General features: G+C 41.1%; 1 protein-coding gene across 1 annotated transcript in view; it reads left to right on the top strand.

Moving 5' to 3' along the window:
• The window catches only part of ARHGEF37 (Rho guanine nucleotide exchange factor 37), a 122,894-nt gene that overhangs the window by 53,954 nt on the left and 46,841 nt on the right, over positions 1 to 22,099 (top strand). Inside the window, exons 6-10 of the mRNA XM_089659441.1 lie at positions 5,110 to 5,254; positions 7,688 to 7,896; positions 11,794 to 11,924; positions 18,186 to 18,290; positions 21,264 to 21,374. Coding sequence (XP_089515567.1) covers positions 5,110 to 5,254; positions 7,688 to 7,896; positions 11,794 to 11,924; positions 18,186 to 18,290; positions 21,264 to 21,374 — 701 coding nt within the window. The remainder of the gene's footprint in view (positions 1 to 5,109; positions 5,255 to 7,687; positions 7,897 to 11,793; positions 11,925 to 18,185; positions 18,291 to 21,263; positions 21,375 to 22,099) is intronic.

The raw sequence follows: 22,099 nt of genomic DNA, 5'->3' as shown, positions 1-22,099 counted from the left end.
AATTCTTATAACTATCGCTGCCCTGTTATGACCTGGGTATATAGATTAAAGGGGTCAAAGAGTTGTCATTGTAAGATCTGCTAATCAGCAAATGGAACCTAACTAAAATCTGTTTTTAACATTTAATAGGGAACTTCCCAGAACTACAGTTGTGTTCAAAATAATAGCAGTGTGTTGAAAAAAGTGAATAAAGCTCAAAAGTATTCTAATAGCTTTTATTTCCATACACACAAATGCATTGGGAACACTACACATTCTATTCCAAATCAAAACATGAAGAACAATATATCAAATTTGTGTTTTTCCTCTAAAAAAAATTGAAGAAAAGTGAATATTAGACTGTTCAAAAAAATAGCAGTCTTTGTTCTTCTTTACAAACTCAAACATTCACTATATAAACTGAAAAATGTTTGAAGTTTTTGCTTTCCTTTGAATCACTTAATTAATATTTAGTTGTATAAGCACTGTTTCTGAGAACTGCTGTACATCTGTGTTGCATGGAGTCAACCAACTTCTGGCACCTGTGAACAGGTATTCCAGCCCAGGATGATTGGACTACATTCCACAGTTCTTCTCTATTTCTTGGTTTTGCCTCAGAAACTGCATTTTTGTTGTCACCCCACAAGTTTTCTATTGGATTAAGATCCGGGGATTGGGCTGGCCACTCCATAACGTCAATCTTGTTGGTCTGGAACCAAGATGTTGCACGTTTACTGGTGTGTTTGGGGACGTTGTCTTGTTGGAACACCCATTTCAAGGGCATTTCCTCTTCAGCATAAGGCAGCATGACCTCTTCAAGTATTCTGATATATTCAAACTGATACATGATCCCTGGTATGCGATAAATAGGCCCAACACCGTAGTATGAGAAACATCCCCATATCATGATGCTTGCGCAACCATGCTTCACTGCCTTCACAGTGTACTGTGGCTTGAATTCAGTGTTTGGGGGATGTCTGCCAAACTGTCTCCAGCCACTAGACCCAAAAAGAACAATCTTACTTTCTTCAGTCTACAAAATGTTGCGCCATTTCTCTTTAGGCCAGTCAATGTGCTCTTTGGCAAATTGTAACCTCTTCAGCACATGTCTTTTTTTCAACAGTGGGACTTTGCAGGGGCTTCTTGCAGATAGCTTGGCTTCACATAGGCGTCTTCTAATTGTAACAGTACTCACAGGTAACTTTAGACCTTCTTTGATCTTCCTGGAGCTGATTGTTGGCTGAGTCCTTGCCATTTTGCCTATTCTTCTATCCATTCAAATGGTAGTTTTTCACTTTCTTCCACGTCTTTCAGGTTTTGGTTGCCATTTTAAAGCATTTGCAATAATTTTAGCTGAGCAGCCTATAATTTTCTGCACTTCTTTATATGTTTTCCCCTCTCCAATCAACTTTTTAATCAAGCTACGCTGTTCTTCTGAACAATGTCTGGAACGACCCATTTTCCTCAGAATTTCAGAGAGAAGCACACTGTAAGCAGCATGTACAACATTTGCTGCCTTCCTTCCTTAAATAAGGGCAATAATTGCCACCTTTTTTTCAAAGAATGAATGACCTCACTAATAGAACTCCACACTGCTATTATTTTGAACATGCCCCTTTCAATTAGTGATTCAATTACACAGAATCAGCAGCATGCATGTCATGACTGTTGGGTCTGTTGGATTTCTATTACTCTACTACACCTGCTAGTAAATTATTTGCCATGTAGAAATATCATTTCTACCAAAAACAGTGATTGATCTGGTTAGTGATGTCTGACTGCTATTATTTTGAACACAACTGTATATAATAGAAGCTGGCTTTGTTTATTTGTATGTGGCAATTTCTACTTAATTCAATACTTAGGCACTGATCTGGAAACATGCATGCAGATTGATATTTCTAGCTTTGTTGGCTTTGTGCTTTTCCTGGGTCACTGACATACTAGGTAGCAAAGCATGAATAAAGGAGAAGGTCCAGAACTTGGACTTTTAAAAACATATTAGCAGGTCCCATATTTCTATCACAAAAGGGTTCCTCTTAATAAAAACAGAGATTTCAACTGTATTCGTTATTAAAATAAGGAAAGAACATGCCAAGACACCGTTAAGTGTTGTTCTATGTATTTTAGGCATGGGCATTGTCTAATTTCACTTTGTAAACACAAAACTGAAGAGCATCAGATTCAAAATGCTTCCATCTACCTTCTTGAAGTCTTCAAAATGAAGCTATACTTTGGTCATTTAGGAAAAGTTTCACATTTGGGTGGACTGTTCACCCCTCCAGCTATCCAGGCATGCATTATGGAAGGAATAGGATAGTTGCATGTTCCCCTACTGAGACGGATTTTTTACTTGGATCCAGTGGCCAAAAAACATGACGGGGGAGTAGGTGGGAAGTTAACCACTTTCCGCCAAAGGACGTCATATGGCATCTTCAGTTTGAAGAGGTTACACTGGCATGATGGCGGTGATTCCATCAAAGGCATAAGCGAATCGAGTGGTCTGAACAGCCACTCAATTACTTCTGAGGTCAGCGTAATTGGGTCCCCCCCTTTGCCTCGCGGCACTATATAGAGAGAGGAACTAACGTTGTTCTTCCTTCTCTGAGACCCTGCAAACTGGAAGTGACAAGGATTTTGTTACTTTCCGTGTAGTCTCTTTGTTTACTTGGCCACTGGGGACAGTGTAAGAATAAAGTTTCAAATAAGAAAATTAATGAAATAAATGATTAAAAAAAAAAATTTAAGTGTCCCCTCCCCCATGCTTTTGCACAAACGTGAACGCATACGCAAGTCCCGCACACGTGTAAACGGTGATCGCACCACATGTGTGAGGTCACGTTGCGAACATCAGAGCAGGAGCAATAATTTTAGCCTCAGACCACCTGTGTAACTTTACACTGGTAACCTGTAAAGGCTTTTACTGCATTGCCTATGGATATTTTAAGGTACCGCAGTACCGCATGCAATTTTAAAGCATGACTTTGGACCTCTGTCTGTTTTATTGTTCTCGTGGGCTTCATTATAGAGATTTCCCCTCACATTCTGTTCTAGGGACAACCTTGTATCTGGAAGAAAGTGAGACAGCAGTAATATCTAACAACATCTCTAATCCTTCTTCACTCTGTCCAATCCTAAAAAATGTTTTTGCTACTTATTAATCTTAAAGTATATCCAAGGCCAAAACCTTTTTTCCAGTCTTTTTTTGCCATTTTTGTCCCATTGGGGAGATTTTCCTTTACTTTCTGTTGTGTATTACCTTCCTGGTGACTCCTTGAAGCTGGACAGACATTGGACACTGCATACTATTTCTGCTATGTATGCCGTATATTGCCAAGATCTTCTTCTGTCTCTCACAACCATATTAAAGTGCTGAGGTCTCCTCCGGTCCCAGGTTATTGTGTCAAAGTGGTGGAATCTTCTGCTGTCTGTATTACTTACATCATTGAGTGGGAAGATGTCTTGTTTTTATTATCCATGTCACAATGTGCCACGATCTCTATCACAGGAGGTTTCCTCATGTTTACTTTATGAATACCACAGAGTTGTGAGATGTCCCATGTCTATCACCCATGTCGTTTGTTGATGAGACATCCTTCATATATCGTCTATGTCATTCGTTGTTGAGATGTCCTACATCTATCACCTATGTCATGCATAGATAAGATATCCTCCTACCTCAGTCACCCAGGTCATTGGTTGGCGAGGTGTCCTCCTTCCTCTTTCACCCATGTTGTTGGTTGGTGGGATGTCCTCCTACCTTTGTCATCCTTGTCGTTGGTTGGTGAGATGCGCTGTTACCCTGTGGCCCATGTTATTGGGAGGTGAGATGTCCCCTCAACTTTAATACTCATATGGTTAGTGAGATTTCCTTCTGTCCATTTCATCTCCTCCATAGTATTTGTCAGTGCAGTTAATAAATATATAGGCCAGGGTTTCTGAACCAGGGTTCCATGGAACCCTAGGGTCTCTCCAGAGGTTGCTAGGGGCTCCTTAAGCAATGAGCAATTTCTGTCTTACAGATACATTCACAATGTCACTATTGATCATTTTACCTATCTGTAACAGGGTTATTCTTCCCAATGATCACAAGTGTGATCAAGGGACATTTAGGGACATTAGCCATCACACTAACGTATTATGAGTTGTAGATCTAGTAATTAATAGTAGGGGTTCCCTGAGCCTGGAAAGTTTTTTTTTTTTTTTTTAAGGGTTCCTCTGTGTTTAAAAGGTTGAGAATGGCTCATATAGGCTAATATTTACAAGTATAATTAAGAAGTGCAATATGTTTGCTTTAAGTACCAGGGTACTTTGCACTGTCATTGCAAATTGCACTGCCTTTTTTGTTTGCAATTCCTTCTGTGACAGATGTGGGTTAGCTTGAGGGGCTCTAATCACGTTCGTAAAAAATGTTATCTATAGTGAGACTGTATGGACTGTTGTTTATCCCATGAAGCTGTATGCACAGAATTGTTTATCCCAAGGTTAATGCATTTTAAAGCTTCATGCTCTTAACAGGGCACATTTTCAACCTGTTAAAGTGCACTTGTGGCTACTTTAAAGTGCTTAACAAGCAAGACAAATTGAAAACAGCAATCTAGAGGGACTTTGAACCTCGTACCCTGTAAAGCTTTTCTGGAGTCCTCAAACCCAGGCTAATCTGTTGTTTAAAAGGCAGCTTGTTTCTGAAGTTGAGTTTTGAGTTACCTACTCCCACACATGACTATTGGTTCAAAACTATAATGGATGTCTTATTGGACATTTATGATACAAGGGAAAGGTAGGCCCTAGCTCCCCATCACAAGAGGTAGTGGTTACATGTATGTTTAGATGGGCTCCTAAATGATAAAATATTTGCTAATTCTATTAAAAATACTTCCACTCACAACAGACCCCATTGTGTGTGGTGGAACAGAACAGGCCTGCTTAATTTGTTGGGTCTTTCCGGATATCTAGGATACAAGTGGGGATATCTCTAGCACACTTTCTATCTATGTTAAAGAAGCTGAGGTTGGTGACATTAAGCAGTTTATCCTCTCAATTCCATTCACCACGTCCCCATTCTGGGGAGGGGGAAGATCAACCTATCAGGCTCTGAAACAGCAGGTAAAACTGTGTTTTGCTTTTCAGGAAGCCTTTTTCAGGAATACAGCAGAGATATGGAAAATGCATATGCAGTTTATTGCAATGGATTTACAAGATCTGCATCACTACTTCAGAGTTACCAAGAAACACCTATAAATGAAAAGCTCCAGGAAATTCTACAAATTGTACAGTGAGTACCACTGATTTCTCTGTATGCTGCAAAACACATCAACAGTAGAGCTGAAAGATGTTAAAGTGCACCTGTTGCTTTCTGAGCAAATTATTCAAACTTCTTTATTCTTTGTCAGTTGGTATTTTTATGTAATGTATTTTAGAAGAGTTGTGTGCATGTAGCTCATTTTTCTTCTGACTTTATCAATCTAAAAAGCAGAATCTGTCAAACATTACGGCATCTAGCTTGATGGATGTGCTGCAGGGTTCTGGGGTCTCCTGCCTCCCAGGCCATCTATGCCTTAAACAGATGTAGGTCTGCTCCATATAACAAACATTTTTTTTTATATACTGTATATATTCCTCATCATCTGTCAAACGCCTTCTGAAAAGTGATCCACCACAGATCATTTTCCAGAGGGTAACGCTACTGTGAACAAGTTCAAAAAGTGTCCACAGAGTGATGTTTGGGTTGAGATGCTAAATGGACATGATTGGAGTGTAATCAACAGTTTTAAGTTTGCTAAAAAAGAGCTGAAAGGCCAATCTGGTGTGAAATTACTTATGAAAAGTAATTTGACTCCAGGGAAATGCAAACCGTTACAAAAAGATACTGTGCCAGTGGTTCTGACAGCCTGCTGATTAGGCTGCAATAGTGTTGTACAGATGCAGTACCTCTATGTAGTGCCTGGTAGACATGTGCACACCAGAAATTTCCATTTTGGATGCATTCTTTCATTGAAAAATGTGTTCTATCATATTTGTTAGGTTGACCCGATTCATTTTCAGAAATCTCTTTGCATTTTCGGCATTCCTTTTATATATTCATTGGTTCAGGCAGATTCAAAATATTTAGCAGTTTTCCCGGAAGATTGCTTTATATATTCAAAATATTATTGAATCAGACAGATGTGAATCAGAAGGATTTGATGTTTTCGTACGTTTGTCCAACCCACCAAGAAAAATGCCATGAGCTGATTGGACAATATTGACTGGTGTCATGTGCATCCAAATTAACGAAATTCGGACCCACTCGTTATTTGAATCTGAATGATCAAATAAATTTGAAAATTTAATTAATTTCCCCATGGGCCAGAACTACTATTGCATCATGTGAAGTCATCCAGAGGCATTAACTAATTTTGTTAGAACTTTTTTCAGATTCATTGACGTTCGTTACTATGTCAGTTTGGAGATTCATATACATCTGAAATTTTCTCCAGAAAAACAAATTGTAATAAAACAAAATGCACATATCCAGTGGATGGATAGTTGCTGTTTCAGATTACTCTTCCTGCGGTTGGGTAAAAATCCAGTACTGGTTTGTTTCTACAAATCAGTGTTTCAAAATGTTTGCACAATGCTGGCTTCCCTGTGGCCAAAGGGTCAGCACAGGCTTTTGTGAGATACAAGTCTGCATCCTAAGGAAGGGAACTGCTGATTCCTGAAACTGGTAGATGAATGAGAGCTGACAGAAGCCAAGAGACGCAATCATACATTTGTATGATCTCTCACAGGTGCCTGTGCTGTCCCACTGGCCACTGGGAAGCCAGCGTCCTCCAAACAGTATACTTTCCAACTGTTGATTATACTCCATCCTAAGCCACTTGGCATTTCAATTCAGACATCGCTCTGTGCACACCTTTACTTTACAATGTTTGGCAAGCGCTGTTCCAAACTTATGTTTTAAATCAACTTGTGGTGGTCCGCTTTCATCCATCTTTTGGTTGCCCATGACTCACCCATTTGTGCCCTACCACAATGCTCTAGTTGATGGAGTACGTAGTTAAACCTAAATCTGAGTCCTCTGGTATATCCATATTATGACATTCCAGACATTCACATTCTGCTTGGATATTTAATGGCTGATTACAGTCTTAACTTTATCAGTCTCCTTTTAGGGCTAGTTCTGTAAACCTCATATTCTGGAAGCATGGCTTGGTTGTTTTTAAAGAGCTGGAACAGGAAGATTTAGTCATTCTAGTCATTTAAATAAGAACATGATGTCAAAGTGAATAGGGACTTTCTAGATCAGGGTTTCTCAACTAGGGCACCATGGAACCTTAGGGTTCCTCCAGAGGTTACTAGGGGTTCCTTGAGCTGTGAGCAATTCCTGCCTCTCAGATAAGTTCCTACTGACACCAATTATCTTTTTAGTTATCTCTAAGCAGAAATTCTTCCCAATGTACACAAGTGTAAGGGGCAATCTTCCTACTGACCATGGCACTAAGGCATCGGGAGTTGTAGATATAATAATTTTTAGCAGGGTTTTTCTGATACCAGAAAGCTATTTCAAGGGTTCCTCTGTGATAAAAGGTTGAGAGAGGCTGTTCTAGATCAAGCCTTACATAAATTGTCAGGTTGGTTGCTTTGTACAAGTTTTCACCTTTATTCCTTGTGGTTATATGATTTTTAAATAATAATTTTACTAGTATCTATGTTTCTTTGACAGAAATTTGGATAGCGCTAAACAGTACAAAGACCTTTCCTTCTACCTGATACAGCCCGTACAGCGTATTACCAGGTACCCCTTGTTATTGCGCAGTATTCTGAAAAATGTACCACAAAATCGACATTCACAAGAGATTCTTCAGAGGGCACTTGACACCATGAATGAGGCAAATGTCAACATCAATGAAAACAAGAGACGTAAAGAAATTGGTGAGATAAGTGTGAATTCATGAAACAATTTTGATAGGGTAATTTTGCTTTATATTTTATTATTATTATTTATTTGAAACTACCACAGGTGCATTAATATGAATGTGCATCATTATTCCATTGTTTTGTTGGAATGACAAAGAAATATGATTTAATCATTAAAGGGCTTTTTTTAAGCTACGATCCTTTAGAGCAGCAGGAAGGAGTGGTGCAGTTTGCATAAATCCAGGATCAGGAACTTTAATCTTAGGGCTCATTTACACTTACAAATATTATATGAAACTATGCGACATGCCAGTTTTTATTTGTTGTCTTTGTCCAAAAGATTTGGTAATATTCGGGCATAACAGAAAAAAATGCAAGAACATTCGATCAGAAGAAACATTCCACCAATAAGGAAATAAGCTTATAACTGTAGGCTAAAAATATTCTACCAGAAGAGGAAGTAATATGAGGCAGACCTTTGCAATTGTGACAAAGTGTATCAAGATTCCCACCACTACCGCTACTATAGAAGGTGGACTGCCATACAAAATTGCTACAATAGTGCAGAAATGGAATTCCATTGTTTGAAAAGTTTACCGGACTGAAACTCTTCACAGATGAACAGATCAGAGATCACCTAAGGCAAATATTGGAATTCTGTCTCCGCAACATTGTATGAAATATGTACAGCAGTTCACTCTCTGCAGAAGCAGATTTTTTTATGCTATCCATGGTAAGCAGGAATCTCCATACACTTTGTATGCAGAGGTCTCCTTCAGTTTTATTTCTTTTGTCATGTGGTTTTAGCCTGTAGTGTTAAAGTAGAACTATAGGCAAAACTTTTTTTTATTTTGCATAGAGCAAGGGAGAGTTCTAATCCCTGTCAGATTTTTTTTCCGCATCTGTGTCCCATTGTGGAGCTTTCCCTTCACTTCCTGTCCGATAGCAAAACAGAAAGTAAGAGAAAATCCATGCAAATTAAGGCAATTCCTTGGTCACCAGAACTTGTGTCCCCAATGGAAAATTTGCCCTCTATTACTTTTCTGGGGACAACCAAAATTTGGGATTTTCTTTTACTTTCACTTTTAACGATAATCGTAAACAGGACAAATAGAGAGGGCGAATCTCCTTAATGGGGGCACAGGCAGCAATAAATACCTGACAAGAATTATAATCCCTCTGTGCTGTATCCAAAACTAAAAAAATAGTTTTGCCTTTAGTTATACTTTACAGTGGTTGTAAAGGCTCAAGGTTTGAAGGTAAAAAACCTTATTTGTGTAGCAGTTGCCCCCCCCCAATAGTCACCTAAGCCCCCTCTTGATCCAGCGATGTGCACTGGAGTCTCGGCTATCCCGGGACTCCTATCCCTCAGTGGCTGCAGCTCCATGTGTGAAAGAGCACACAAAGCAGCGAGTCCCCCCATTGGAAGCTGCTTGCTGTGGGGGCACCCAACAGAAAGGAGGGGCCAAAAGAGCCTGTGGGGGACCCGAGAAGAGAAGGATATGGGCTGCTCTGTGCAAAACCACTGCAGAGAGCAGGTAAATATAGACATGTTTGTTATACTTAGATAAAATAGCCTAAAGGCTTAATTTTTTTTCTATTGGTTGAATATTCTTTAACTCTCCTGGCTGAGGCCCCAATCATACTTCGCGTAGCAGGAACTCTCAATTTTCTCACAATTGTGTGTGTCGCACCTAGGGCAACCTGTTCACTGGGCTGCCTTATGTGCATTTTTCCCCCAGAAGAAACATCTGCTCCTTTTTGGGTGAAAAGCTTCACACTTTAAAGGCATGTTTTGCCATGACTGCCACTCTAGTCTGTTGTGCAACAATCACTACAAAATTGCACTATATTTGGGATGCCACTTAGAATGAATGGCACCCAAACATGCATTGCACATTTTGCAGTGACTACCACACAATGTAGAATCAAAACTGCATCTTTCCGATTCTGCTGACAATTCCAGGCTTTTTTCTCTTAGAATCGAATGTTAGGGAATGTTACAAAAGGCAACAAGTAGAAACTGACATTTAACACATATTATAAACATTTCGTGTACTATTTGTGACTTATGCGTGAATGCTGAGACATTCATACAGCAAATCCTTTTTTCTACATAGAATTAGCTTTAACTTAGCGTTAAAGCTTGCATGTTTAACTTTTTTATTTGTTCCCTGGAAGGTACAGTATATGCTCTACAATATTTTAGCTTTTTGTACTTGTGAACTTATTTTCATCTAACAGTACATTAGTTTTTTACTTTCTAATATCTGAACATACAAGTTTAGGAACTTAAGAAACTGCAAAAGATGTATGCCTATGAGGAGGATGTGGGGGTGCACTTGGCAGTATTATTGAACAGATAGATCTGAACCTGGTGTACATTTTTAGGGCCCATTCAGTCCTGTCAATTTTTGTGCATTATGCAAACAGGTGTGTGTTAATTCTCACTAGGCAGGGGCATATTTACCACAAGGCATTTGCCTAGGGCAGCATTTTTAGGGGGGCAGCCCCCCGGAAGAAGGAACATATGCGGCATAGGGACCAGATGTGATCTGAGAGAGGCTACAGGCTGCTTGATGGTGTATGCAGAGCCAGACTGTTGTTCCTGGGGATGGCCAGAGCTGTGAAGGTGAGTGTCTTTCTCTCCGTGGGGGGAGGTCTGGTGTTAGTTGGTGTCAGGCTCTCTCCGCCGGGGAGGAGGGGCATCCAATTTTTGTGTTGCCTAGGGCAGCACAAAACCTAAATACATCACTGTCGCTAGGTCATAATTAACATGCATTGTGTTAAGGCAGCCCATTCAGTTTGGGCTACCAATGCTCAAAACAGAACAATAAATGGACATACAGCCTTTTTTCCGACGCAGCACACCATGAGGTGGTGAGACACTGTGCCACGTGTTGTGCTGCAATGCATTTGTGCTAGAGCTGCTCTGTCTTAGGGCATTGGGATTATTGGTGTTAATGTGCATTGAGGGAATGTGATTTGTTTCTCAAGAGTTGATACCAGTTCACCAGGAACTTGTGCTTCAGATACTCCAAGCAACAACCGAAATGTCTTATTTCTTATGCCTTGCAGCTCAGGCCTTCCTTTTAATTGGGCATCATTGACAGCTTGGCAGGCATCCAATTGTTCATTGGATATTCCCTGTTATCAGCTGTGTGTGGAACCTTAACACTGCATTCACATCTGAGCGTTTTTGTAGTTCAAAGCTACAAAATACAGTCAATTATTCTCTATGCTTGTTCACATCCGAACGCTCAATGCCTGTAGCTAGAAAAATTTCTGAGCTTCTTTTGTAGCTCAAATTGGGCAGATAGTTTCCTACTGGCTAATACAAAAACGCCTTCTTAATGAGTTCTAAAACACATGAAAATGCTGTAATAAAATGAGCGCAAAAGCTTCACGCTCAGGTGTGAATGCAGCCTAAATGTAAACCTATCATAAACCTGGACAATTCAGACTGGCCATTTGATTTAAAAACACATAAGCTGAGTTTCAAGCTTCAGTGAAATCCAAAATATTTAGCTGATTAGTTATTCCCAAAATGTAGGCTACTGAGGTCGTCTATGACTGTTGCCATTTTGTAAAAGCTGATCTGAGCCTTGCCTTCAGCTACTCCCCAAGCCCCAGTGGTCAGTGATGCTATCCATCATATTATAGGGCCAATAGGGAAGGGGTGAGGCCAAGTGGGAACAATCTAGGAAAAGTCAGAATTTAACAAAAAAAAATTTAAATTCAGCTGCTTATGTCTGGATTTAGTGATCCTTTTGCCATGTGTTTTTTCACAGCAGTTTACCTGTGCATATGCATTATGTTCATCATATAATTAGTTTAAGTTGTCCAGGCTTATTACAGGTTTTAGGTTGCATTAAAAAAAATGTAATTTTTTTTAATTATTCTTGTGCACAGCCACCAAGTATTTGCAGTCAGACCAGAGGACGTTGAGGGAAAAAATATCTCAGCTGAATACCCACACTATCAGCAAGAAAACGAACAGGTTAAGCACGTTTTTAAGACAACAGGCAGGCATGTCTCCCAAGGTATGTCATTTTGATTGTGCTGTATTGGTCACAATTTAATTGTTAATTCAAAATTAACACAATTAAAAATTAATTTAAGGGTGTTTAGCATGCGTACTTATGTTTATAGACAAACAATATAGTTGTATATCAATAAAATATGCATTAAAGTAGTAGTAAACTCTCAGTGTTTTTAGTTTAATACATTGAACACAATAAAATGTACATTCCCCTGCTTGCATGAATGTCCAGTCTTCACAAGAAATAACTGTGAACAGTGCAGTTTCTAACAGCGGCTCACATAGCAAAATGTATGTTATGTTTGTGGCAAATTCTGAATAGTATCAATAGTTGTGGTACACTGTGGCAAACTGAAGAGTTTAAAATTGGTGCACAAGTATGGGGCTAACAGTGGTCCCAGTGTTGGCAGTGTCAGTGGAAGAAGAAAACATTCCCTGCATCAGAGGTGTTGCCAAGAGGGAAAATGGCACTGCATCAGTGGCAGTGGGGTAAAAAAACTGCTGCATAGCTGGTGTTATTCTGAGAAGGACTGATTGGCATCTATGCCAAGGGATGAAAGAGGGAAGGGGAGGTGGGCTCTCAGAGATGCATGGAACTAAAGAGATCTAAAGGGGCTCTGAAGGAGGAAAAGGGGTTGAAAGGGCTCTATGGGCTCGTTCAGATGTGCAACTATTATTGCTGCCCCCCTGAAAAATAATCCATGGTGAATTACTTTTAAGAGAGCATTTGACAGGTGGTGGGGAGGCAATATGTCACCTTCTTACTGTCTGCTTTAATTCTGAAAGCGCCATCCTCCCTCCGGAAGTTATTGGCCCCTGCTCCTTCTGACAGGACAGGAGGAGCAGGACAAGAGACCAAATCTCCAGCATGCGCCCCCTCAATACAGCGCTCAGAGCACGTTTAGAGCACATGCACCTTCTCTTTCCCCCTTGTCCTGACTCTGGGGTACACAACTCTAGACCCAGCTATCAGCACTGGAAATCGCACACCTATTGGATTGGGAACGGCTCTGTACTTACGGTTCCCATGTGAATTGCAATTCCACATATATGGGTATGCCGTTCCTTCAGAGCGCTCTCGCTGGTGATGTCACAGGCTGCTACTCTCTAGAATATTTCCTAACTGGTGCACATTTAGGAGATATTGCTTTTACCTACAGGTAAGCTTTATTATAAGCTTACCTATAAGCAAAAATTAAAAAAAAGAGTTTACTACCACTTTAAAGTGATTGTAAATGTTAATATTATTTTTTTTAAAATAACAAACATATCATACTTACCTGCTCTGTGCAATGGTTTTACACAGAGCATCCCGAACCTCCTCTTCTGAGGTCCCCCACCGGCGATCTTGGCTGCTCCTCTTCTCCAAGTGCCCTTATAGCAAGGAATGAAGAAAGATGCTTAGCATTAGGAGCAGTCAGCTTATACAGTGAGATTTTAATTTGTAGTGTAAAAAAAAAAAGTGTGTATGTATGTATGTGTGTGTGTATATGTGTATATATACACACTGCTCAAAATAAATTAAAGAAACACTTCGAAAACACATCAGATCTCAATGGGGAAAAATATCATGCTGGATATCTATACTGATATGGACTGGTTGATATGTTAGGAAAGTAAGGATGCTCCATCGTTTGATGGAAATGAAAATTATCAACCTACAGAGGACTGAATTCAAAGATACCCCAAAAATCAAAGTGAAAAAATTATGCAGCAGGCTAGTCCATTTTGCTGAAATTTCATTGCAGCAACTCATAATGGTACTTTTATGGCCCTCATGTGCTTGTATGCATGCCTGACAATGGCGGGGCATGCTCCCAATGAGATGATGGATGGTGTCCTGGGGTATTTCCTTCCAGATCTGGACCAGGGCATCACTGAGCTCCTGGACAGCCTTGTGGCTTTGGATGAACCGAAACATGATATCCTAAAGGTGTTCTATTTGATTTAGGTCAGGCAAGCGTGGGGGCCATTCAATGGTATCAATTCCTTCATCCTCCAGGAACTGCCTGCATACTCTCTCCACGTGAGGCCGGACATTGTTATGCACCAGGAGGAACCCAGGACCCACTGCACCAACGTAGGGTCTGACAATGGGTCCAAGGATTTCATCAGGGTGCCATTGTCTAGCCCAGGGGTGGGCAAACTTTTTGACTTGAGGGCCGCAATGGGTTCATATATTGGACCCGGGGGCCGGACCAAGAGTAGATGAATGATGTGTATGTGTCATCCATAGTAAGTATAGTAATATTCCCCCATAGTAAGCATAGTAATTCATCCCCCATATAGTAATTCATCCCCCATAGTAATTCATCCCCCATATAGTAATTCATCCCCCATATAGTAATTCATCCCCCATAGTAATTCATCCCCCATATAGTAATTCATCCCCCATAGTAATTCATCCCCCATAGTAATTCATCCCCCATATAGTAATTCATCCCCCATAGTAATTCATCCCCCATATAGTAATTCATCCCCCCTATAGTAATTCATCCCCCATATAGTAATTCATCCCCCATATAGTAATACATCCCCCATATAGTAATTCATCGACCCTATAGTAATTCATCCCCCATATAGTAATTCATCCCCCATATAGTAATTCATCCCCCATAGTAATTCATCCCCCATAGTAATTCATCCCCCCTATAGTAATTCATCCCCCCTATAGTAATTCATTCCCCATATTAATTCATCCCCCATATTAAGTCCCCAAGTCCCCCCTGTGTCAATTCACTTACCTTTGCTCCGCGCGTTCCTCTCGCCGTGTTCCCGCGCCGTTCCGGTCTTCAGGGCGGACTGTGAGAGGAGCCTAGCTCCCCTCCCCTCACGTTCGTCACGCTGCCCCGCCTACACATATTCTGACAGGCGATGTTTGCCACGCTCCGCGGGCCGGATTAAAAGGTCCGCCGGGCCGTATACGGCCCGCGGGCCTAAGTTTGCCCATTGCTGGTCTAGCCTGTAGAGGTCTGTGCATCCCTCCATGGATATGCCTCCCCAGACTATCACTGACCCACCACCAAAACGGTCATGCTGAATGATTTTACAGGCAGCATAACGTTCTCCATGGCTTCTCCAGACCCTTTCACGTCAGTCATATGTGCTCAGGGTAAACCTGCTCTCATCTGCAAAAAGCACAGGGCACAAGTGGCAGACCTGCCAATTCTGGTGTTCAATGGCAAATGCCAATTGAGCTCTATGGTGCTGGGCAGTGAGCACAGGGCGCACTAGAGGACGTTGGACCCGCAGGCCACCCTCACAAAATCTGTTTCTGATTGTTTGGTCAGAGACATTCACACCAGTGGCCTGCTGAAGGTCACTTTGTAGGTCTCTGGCAGTTCTCATCCTGTTCCTCCTTGCCCAAAGGAGCGGATACCAGTCCTGCTGATGGGTTTTGGCCTTCTGGCAATGGCATGTATTGATGTGCCATCCTGGAGGAGCTGGACTGTCTGTGCAACCTCTGTAGGGTCCAGGTATTGCCTTTATGCTGCCAGTAGTGACACTGACCCTAGCCAAATGCAAAGCTAGTGAAAAACAGTCAGTAAAGATGAATAGGGAAAAAATGTCAATGGCCTCCACCTGTAAAACCATTCCTGTTTTGGGGGTCGTCTCATTGTTGCCCATCTAGTGCACCTGGTGTTAATTTCATTAACACAAAAAGCAGCTGAAACTGATTAACAACCCACTCTGCTACTTAACTGACCAGATCAATATCCGAGGAGTTTAATTGACTTGATGCTATACTCTGACTAAAAGGTATATATATATATACAGTCATGGCCGAAATTGTTGGCACCCTTGATATTTTTCCTGAAAATCAAGTATTTCACACAAAAAAGGTATTGCATTAACACATGTTTTGCTATACACATGTTTATTCCCTTTGTATGTATTGGAACAAATATAAAACAGAGGCAGAAAAGCAAATATGACATAATGTCACACAAAACCCCAAAAATGGGCTGGACAAAAGTATTGGCACCCTTAACTTAATATTTGGTTGCACACCCTTTGGAAAACATAACTGAAATCAGTCGCTTCCTATAACCATCAATAAGCTTCTGACACCTCTCACCCGGAATTTTGGACCACTCTTCCTTTGCAAACAGCTCCAGGTCTCTCTTATTGGAAGGACACCTTTTCCCAACAGCAATTTTAAGATCTCTCCACAGGTGTTCAATGGGATTTAGATCTGGGCTCATTGCTGGCCACTTCAGAACTCTCCAGCGCTTCTTTGCCATCCATTTCTGAGTGCTTTTTGACGTATGTTTGGGGTCATTGTCCTGCTGGAAGACCCAGGATCTTGGACGCAAACCCAGCTTTCTGACACTGGGCCCTACAGTGCGACCCAAAATCCTTTGGTAATCCTCAGATTTCATGATGCCTTGCACACAGTCAAGGCACCCAGTGCCAGAGGCAGCAAAACAACCCCAAAACATCATTGAACCTCCACCATATTTTACCGTAGGTACTGTGTTTTGTTCTTTGTAGGCCTCATTCCGTTTTCGGTAAACAGTAGAATGATGTGCTTTACCGAAAAGCTCTATCTTGGTCTCATCTGTCCACAAGACGTTTTCCCAGAAGGCTTTTGGCTTACTCAAGTACATTTTGGCAAACTGTAGTCTTGCTTTTTTATGTCTCTGTGTCAGCAGTGGGGTCCTCCTGGGTCTCCTGCCATAGCGTTTCATTTCATTTAAATGTCGACGGATAGTTCGCGCTGACACTGATGCTCCCTGAGCCTGCAGGACAGCTTGAATGTCTTTGGAACATGTTTGGGGCTGCTTATCCACCATCCGGACTATTCTGCGTTGCAATCTTTCATCAATTTTCCTCATCCGTCCACGACCAGGGAGATTAGCTACAGTGCCATGGGTTGCAAACTTCTTGATAATGTTGCGCACTGTGGACAAAGGCAAATCTAGTTCTCTGGAGATGGACTTGTAACCTTGAGATTGTTGATATTTTGCCACAATTTTGGTTCTCAGGTCCTCAGACAGTTCTCGTCTCCTCTTTCTGTTGTCCATGCTTAGTGTGGCACAGACAGACACACAATGCAAAGGTTAAGTGAACGTCTCTCCTTTTTATCTGCTTTCAGGTGTGATTTCTATATTGCCCACACCTGTTACTTGCCCCAGGTGAGTTTACAGGAGCATCACATGCTTGTAACATTCTTATTTATCCGCAGTTGTGAAAGGGTGCCAATACTTTTGTCCAGCCCATTTTTGGAGGTTTGTGTGACATTATGTCGAATTTGCTTTCTTTCCTCCCTTTTTTTGTTTTGTCCCAATACACACAAAGGGAATAAACATGTGTATAGCAAAACATGTGTTAATGCAATACGTTTCGTGAGAAATACATGATTTCCTGGAGAAATATCAAGGGTGCCAACAATTTCGGCCATGACTGTATATATATATATATATATATATATATATATATATATATATATATATGCTCACTTCAAGGCTACTCCATATTTTGCCTATCTCATCTTTTAGCACTAGAATGATATCTGCAATCTTTTGTTTGGGAAGGATTTTGTGAACAATTCAAGTCAAAATGTACGGTATCAAGTTCTACTGATTCAATGGTATTTCCATGCCAGAAAGTTATAGTTAGTGTTACTAAACCCACAACAGTAAAAATAGGCCGGTAAATGTAGTAAAACATGCTTGTTCTAATCACTGTGGAACTTAAGGGGTTAATCCTCTACATTGTGTAAAAAAGGATTTTTAATCCTGCCTTCTCTGATCCTCCCCTTCTTCCACTGTCCACCGACTCATCTGCTGATAGAACAGAGCCTTGGCAGCAAGCTGCACATGCTCAGTTTGGTGTGTATTGCTAGAGAGTTTTTTTTCTTGGGAGAGTGCATGTGATCAGCACAGGGCCAATTAGCACTGTCCAGACAGAGGGTCGGGGGTCCTGCATCCTCATAGGACAATCAGGGGAGAATGAAAACTTCTCCTACAAGCTTTACCAGTGCACTGCTGGACACTGATAGAAGTCACAAGACTGCTCTAACTGCTGATGAGAAAAGGTATTTAGCAGTTTATATTTACTAAAATAATTGTATTTCCATGTTCTGTGTACTGTGGGAGATCAGATTGGGGATTGGTGAATGCAGGGTCCTGGGTTTAGTAATAGTTCTTGTGTATAATCAGCTTCTTTGGATTTATGGTGAAGTATATAATATATATACATTGAGATGTAATATTATTATTTATAAGTATTCCCTTAAAGGTGCTATTTTTGCTTGCAGAAAGAAGACAAAGAATTTGACAGCTTGGCTGAAAAGTTTTACAGACTGGCAAATTTTGTTTCCCAGCTGGAAGAAAACTTAATAATATATGTAAGGAATGTGGAGGTAAGCATAGGCATATACAGTGGTGTTTCATTAGAATTTCAACAGAAATGAAATCATTAAGGTTGGTTCACAACAAGTGCATTTTTCTGCAAAAACTATTTTTTTTACATAGCTTATATCCAAAAATACACTGTTTTACAGTCTATTAGAAAAAGTGTTTTAAAGATGTAAAGTTGTGTGCCTAAAACTCATGCCAGACCATGTGTCCTGGAATGAATGGGCCATGAAGCTGCCCTAAGCTACTAGGGGCATGATTATTCTGCATTTTGGTATTCCCCATAGATATAATTCTTAAATGAGCTGTGTGTCTTTGTAAGGGGCAGATCATGGGTCCCATACCAACATTTTGATGAGGACAACCTCTATAGCACTTGGCAATGTCAATATGTGTGCTGATCTTAAAGTGGTTGTGAAGGCAGAAGGTTTTTTGGCCTTAATGCATTCTATGCAGTAAGATGAAAAACCTTCTGCATGCAGCTCCCAATACTTACATGAGTCTGATCTCGATCCAGCAATGTGCACGAGAACAAAGTCTCTCTCGGCTCTCTCACCCCTCATTGTCTCAGATACAGCAGCAGGAGCCATTGGCTCTTGCTGCTGTCAATCAGAGCTAGTGATAAGGAGTGGGGGCCGAGCCCCATTCTGTGTGTCTTATCAACACACAGAGTAAGGCACGAGAGCCCAAAGAGCTGGCGAGGGACCCAAAAAAAGGAGGATCAGGGCTGCTCTGTGCAAAACCATTGCTCAGAACAGGTAAGTATAACATGTTTGTTTTTTTAATATAAAAAAAACTTTTTACAATCACTTTAATATAAGGCAGGGGTGTCCAAACTTTTTTCAAAGAGGGCCAGATTGGATGAAGTGAACATGGTGGAGGGCCGAACATTTTTCCGAACATTCTTTGAACCATTACAATTAAATGCAAATAAATTATTTTATGCCAAGTTAATTGCAAACGACATACTTTTCATTTCATAACATTAAGATCAACTGACAGCTGAGTTTTCACAATGTATTGAAAATAAATTTAAAAAAAAACTTACCTGCACTAATGTGAAGGGTGAAAAAGGTAGCTGGAGCTGAAGTCTCTGCTCGGCAGCCGGGAGGGGAAGAGAAACACACTTCACGCTGGAAGCCCGGGCCTGACGTCACTGCCCTCTGTCGCTCCCAGCGCGGCGCAGTCACGCATGCGCACTGCTCTCAAGCAGAAGACTGTCTGCCACAGAAGGGAGGGCTGTGCGACAGCCGCATTTACACAGTCCAGGAAGAACGCGCCGCAGTCAGGCATGCGCACTGCCCTCTGCTCTCAAGCAGAAGACTGTCTGCCGTAGAAGGGAGGGCCGTGGGAGGGCCACATTACACAGAGCAGGGAGGGCTGTTGGAGGGCTGTATTAAACCGACCCCCGGGGCGTAAATGGCCCGCGGGCCAGACTTTGGACATGCCTGATATAAGGTATGCCTAGCACAAGATTTGTAGTAGCAATAATAATAACCATGGGGATATTTTATGTTATGGCACAATTGTTAATGGTTTTGCACACAATTTCTCTATATCCCCAATACAAACTCTTTAAACTGTCTTATCAGGTTTTAGCTGAGGAGACATGCTGAGATTTTAATTGCATTTGACATACAGGGTTAAGTTTAGAGTGGCTGGGCTGTAGCTGAAGATGTGGGGGTAATAAATCTACACTGAAAAGACACCTTAACAAATATTCCCCCATCTGTGACTAGTGGGTGATCCTTAAGCTCTTCCTGTGTGTCTGACAGTGGTTCTAGTCCAAGGCCTTCACAGTTTAATATTCCTTAACAGCCTTTCTAATTGGGCCCCTTCCCACTCCTTTGGTGTCTCTAAGATTTACAAATTATGATCAGTGGCGAACTGAACCTAAGGCTAGACAAACACTTGGCCCCTGCAACCTACATGTATTTTTCTTTGCTAGATCTTGTTATGTAGTAAATGCAAGACTGTAGCATCCACACTTGTTGCTCAATTACCTACATCAGACTGTCTGTAGGTCTAAACTGTACTTGTGATTTCAAATAGCTATACAGAGACCAGTAATGTCCACAGCTGATTGGACAATACTGCAACTGCTTTCAAAATGCTGAAGTATACTGCTAAGAGAAACCACATGGTCATATGTATGTGCAGGTATCCACCACTGATTGCCCACTGCCCAGGACTGTACAGAGCCCTGGTTGTGTATGACCAGTTGCCTCTAGTCATATTTGCATTGTTCAGTTTGTAGGCAGGAGCCATCCGCTTTCTGCACTGTATTTGGCTCTTAACCAGAGTGGTGCCACAGCCTGGAGATGAAGTCAGGAGAAACCTAGTTTCTTTATGGTTTTCTGGTCCCTGAAGGCAGTGTTCTGGTTGGTTACACTGCGTTCAAGTGACTCCTTTTGCCATCTTGGGTCAGTGGGGCCTTTATAAGTCCTGATCTCTGAGTTTTGGCATGCTTTTTGCAAAGTGGTCAGAGTAAGGAAAGATCACTCCTTTGTAAAGGAAAGTAATTGCGGCAGGGAAAGGTTCCTGATGAGTCAGAACAGACTAGAGACATGCATTCCTTTACCGAAGCCTCCCCATTGGGACCAGACCGGCCAGGCCACATTGCACCCTGTAAGCCAGACGCTGTTGGTGCATCCTACCTGTTGCCTCTCTGCACTGAACTGTGAGTTCTATCCGATAAGGTGCTCTCCTGCTCTGGTTGAATATACTCTTCAAATTTTGAGTTATGTACAACCGGACTCTGTGTCATCAATGCCACTGCACCACGCTGCACCTACATACAAGTTTACTTTATAGTGATCTATAATTAATTAGGTGGGTAGCACATCTAAAAATTACTCCTGTAATCACTCATACACTTTAATATTTTATTTTGTAAAGCGCTACCTACAGTGATTACTACGCACGTTTTATGTAAGATGTCATGTATATTAATGAACCGGTCTTTTTGTATTTCGCAGACATTTCTCAGCATTCAGCCTCAGACATATCCACTGGAGTACTTGCAGAGCACAATGCATCCTTTGCAGGCCTTCTCACAGGAACTCTGCGACAATATATATCTGGTCTTTGTAAGTACTATGTTTGCTTTATTCATAATCTGACAGATTTTTTAAAGCTCGCATTACAAAATCCAGCCCTCAGAATCCTCTACATATATAAATTATGTAGCTAGATCCAAGTATCTCCTGCTAGCACTAAATTACAACTTTTACAGGAAAACCCATTTTACCAATGCAAAAAAAAAATACTAAGGTGAAGATGTGTAAAGCCTAATATCTAAAGTAAGCCACTCATAGATTGTATTCACATACTGCTGGAGTAACAAACTTTTTCAACAATTGTGCAGTTTGAGGATCCTCCTAAATAAATTTTGAATGGATTGCATGGATAGGACATATGACAGTTGGTAAATTTTGTGCATCTGGCAGGAACAATCTGAAGTCTGTTTAATGATGATTTTTACTTTAAAGAGACCATATCACCTATGTCCCACATGTAGGCAACCTGTTTTGCATGTACTTACAGAAGTGCTATCTATTGCAGTTTTTTGAGCTACCAAAGCAGAGATATCAATAGCGTTATTCTGATTTAAAAATCAACACTGAAGATTAGCAGGTCTTCAGACTTCTGAGCCGCTTCCAGCATAGCCACTTCCCTAGTCATCACAATGCTTTTTCAGTAAGTACAAAATCTCTCAGGACAAGCAGTGAAAGCCACTGTACGGTAACCAGGGACAATGGGGATACTATGCAGCAGCTTTTGCTGCTGACTTTGAGGGATTTGTGTACTTGGT

Source organism: Staurois parvus, unplaced genomic scaffold (genome assembly GCF_062004578.1).
Source record: "Staurois parvus isolate SC_StPar_1 unplaced genomic scaffold, SC_StPar_1.0 ptg001158l, whole genome shotgun sequence".
Taxonomy (NCBI): domain Eukaryota; kingdom Metazoa; phylum Chordata; class Amphibia; order Anura; family Ranidae; genus Staurois; species Staurois parvus.
Note: the sequence above shows the minus strand (reverse complement) of the source record. Positions and strands in the feature narration are given on the sequence as shown.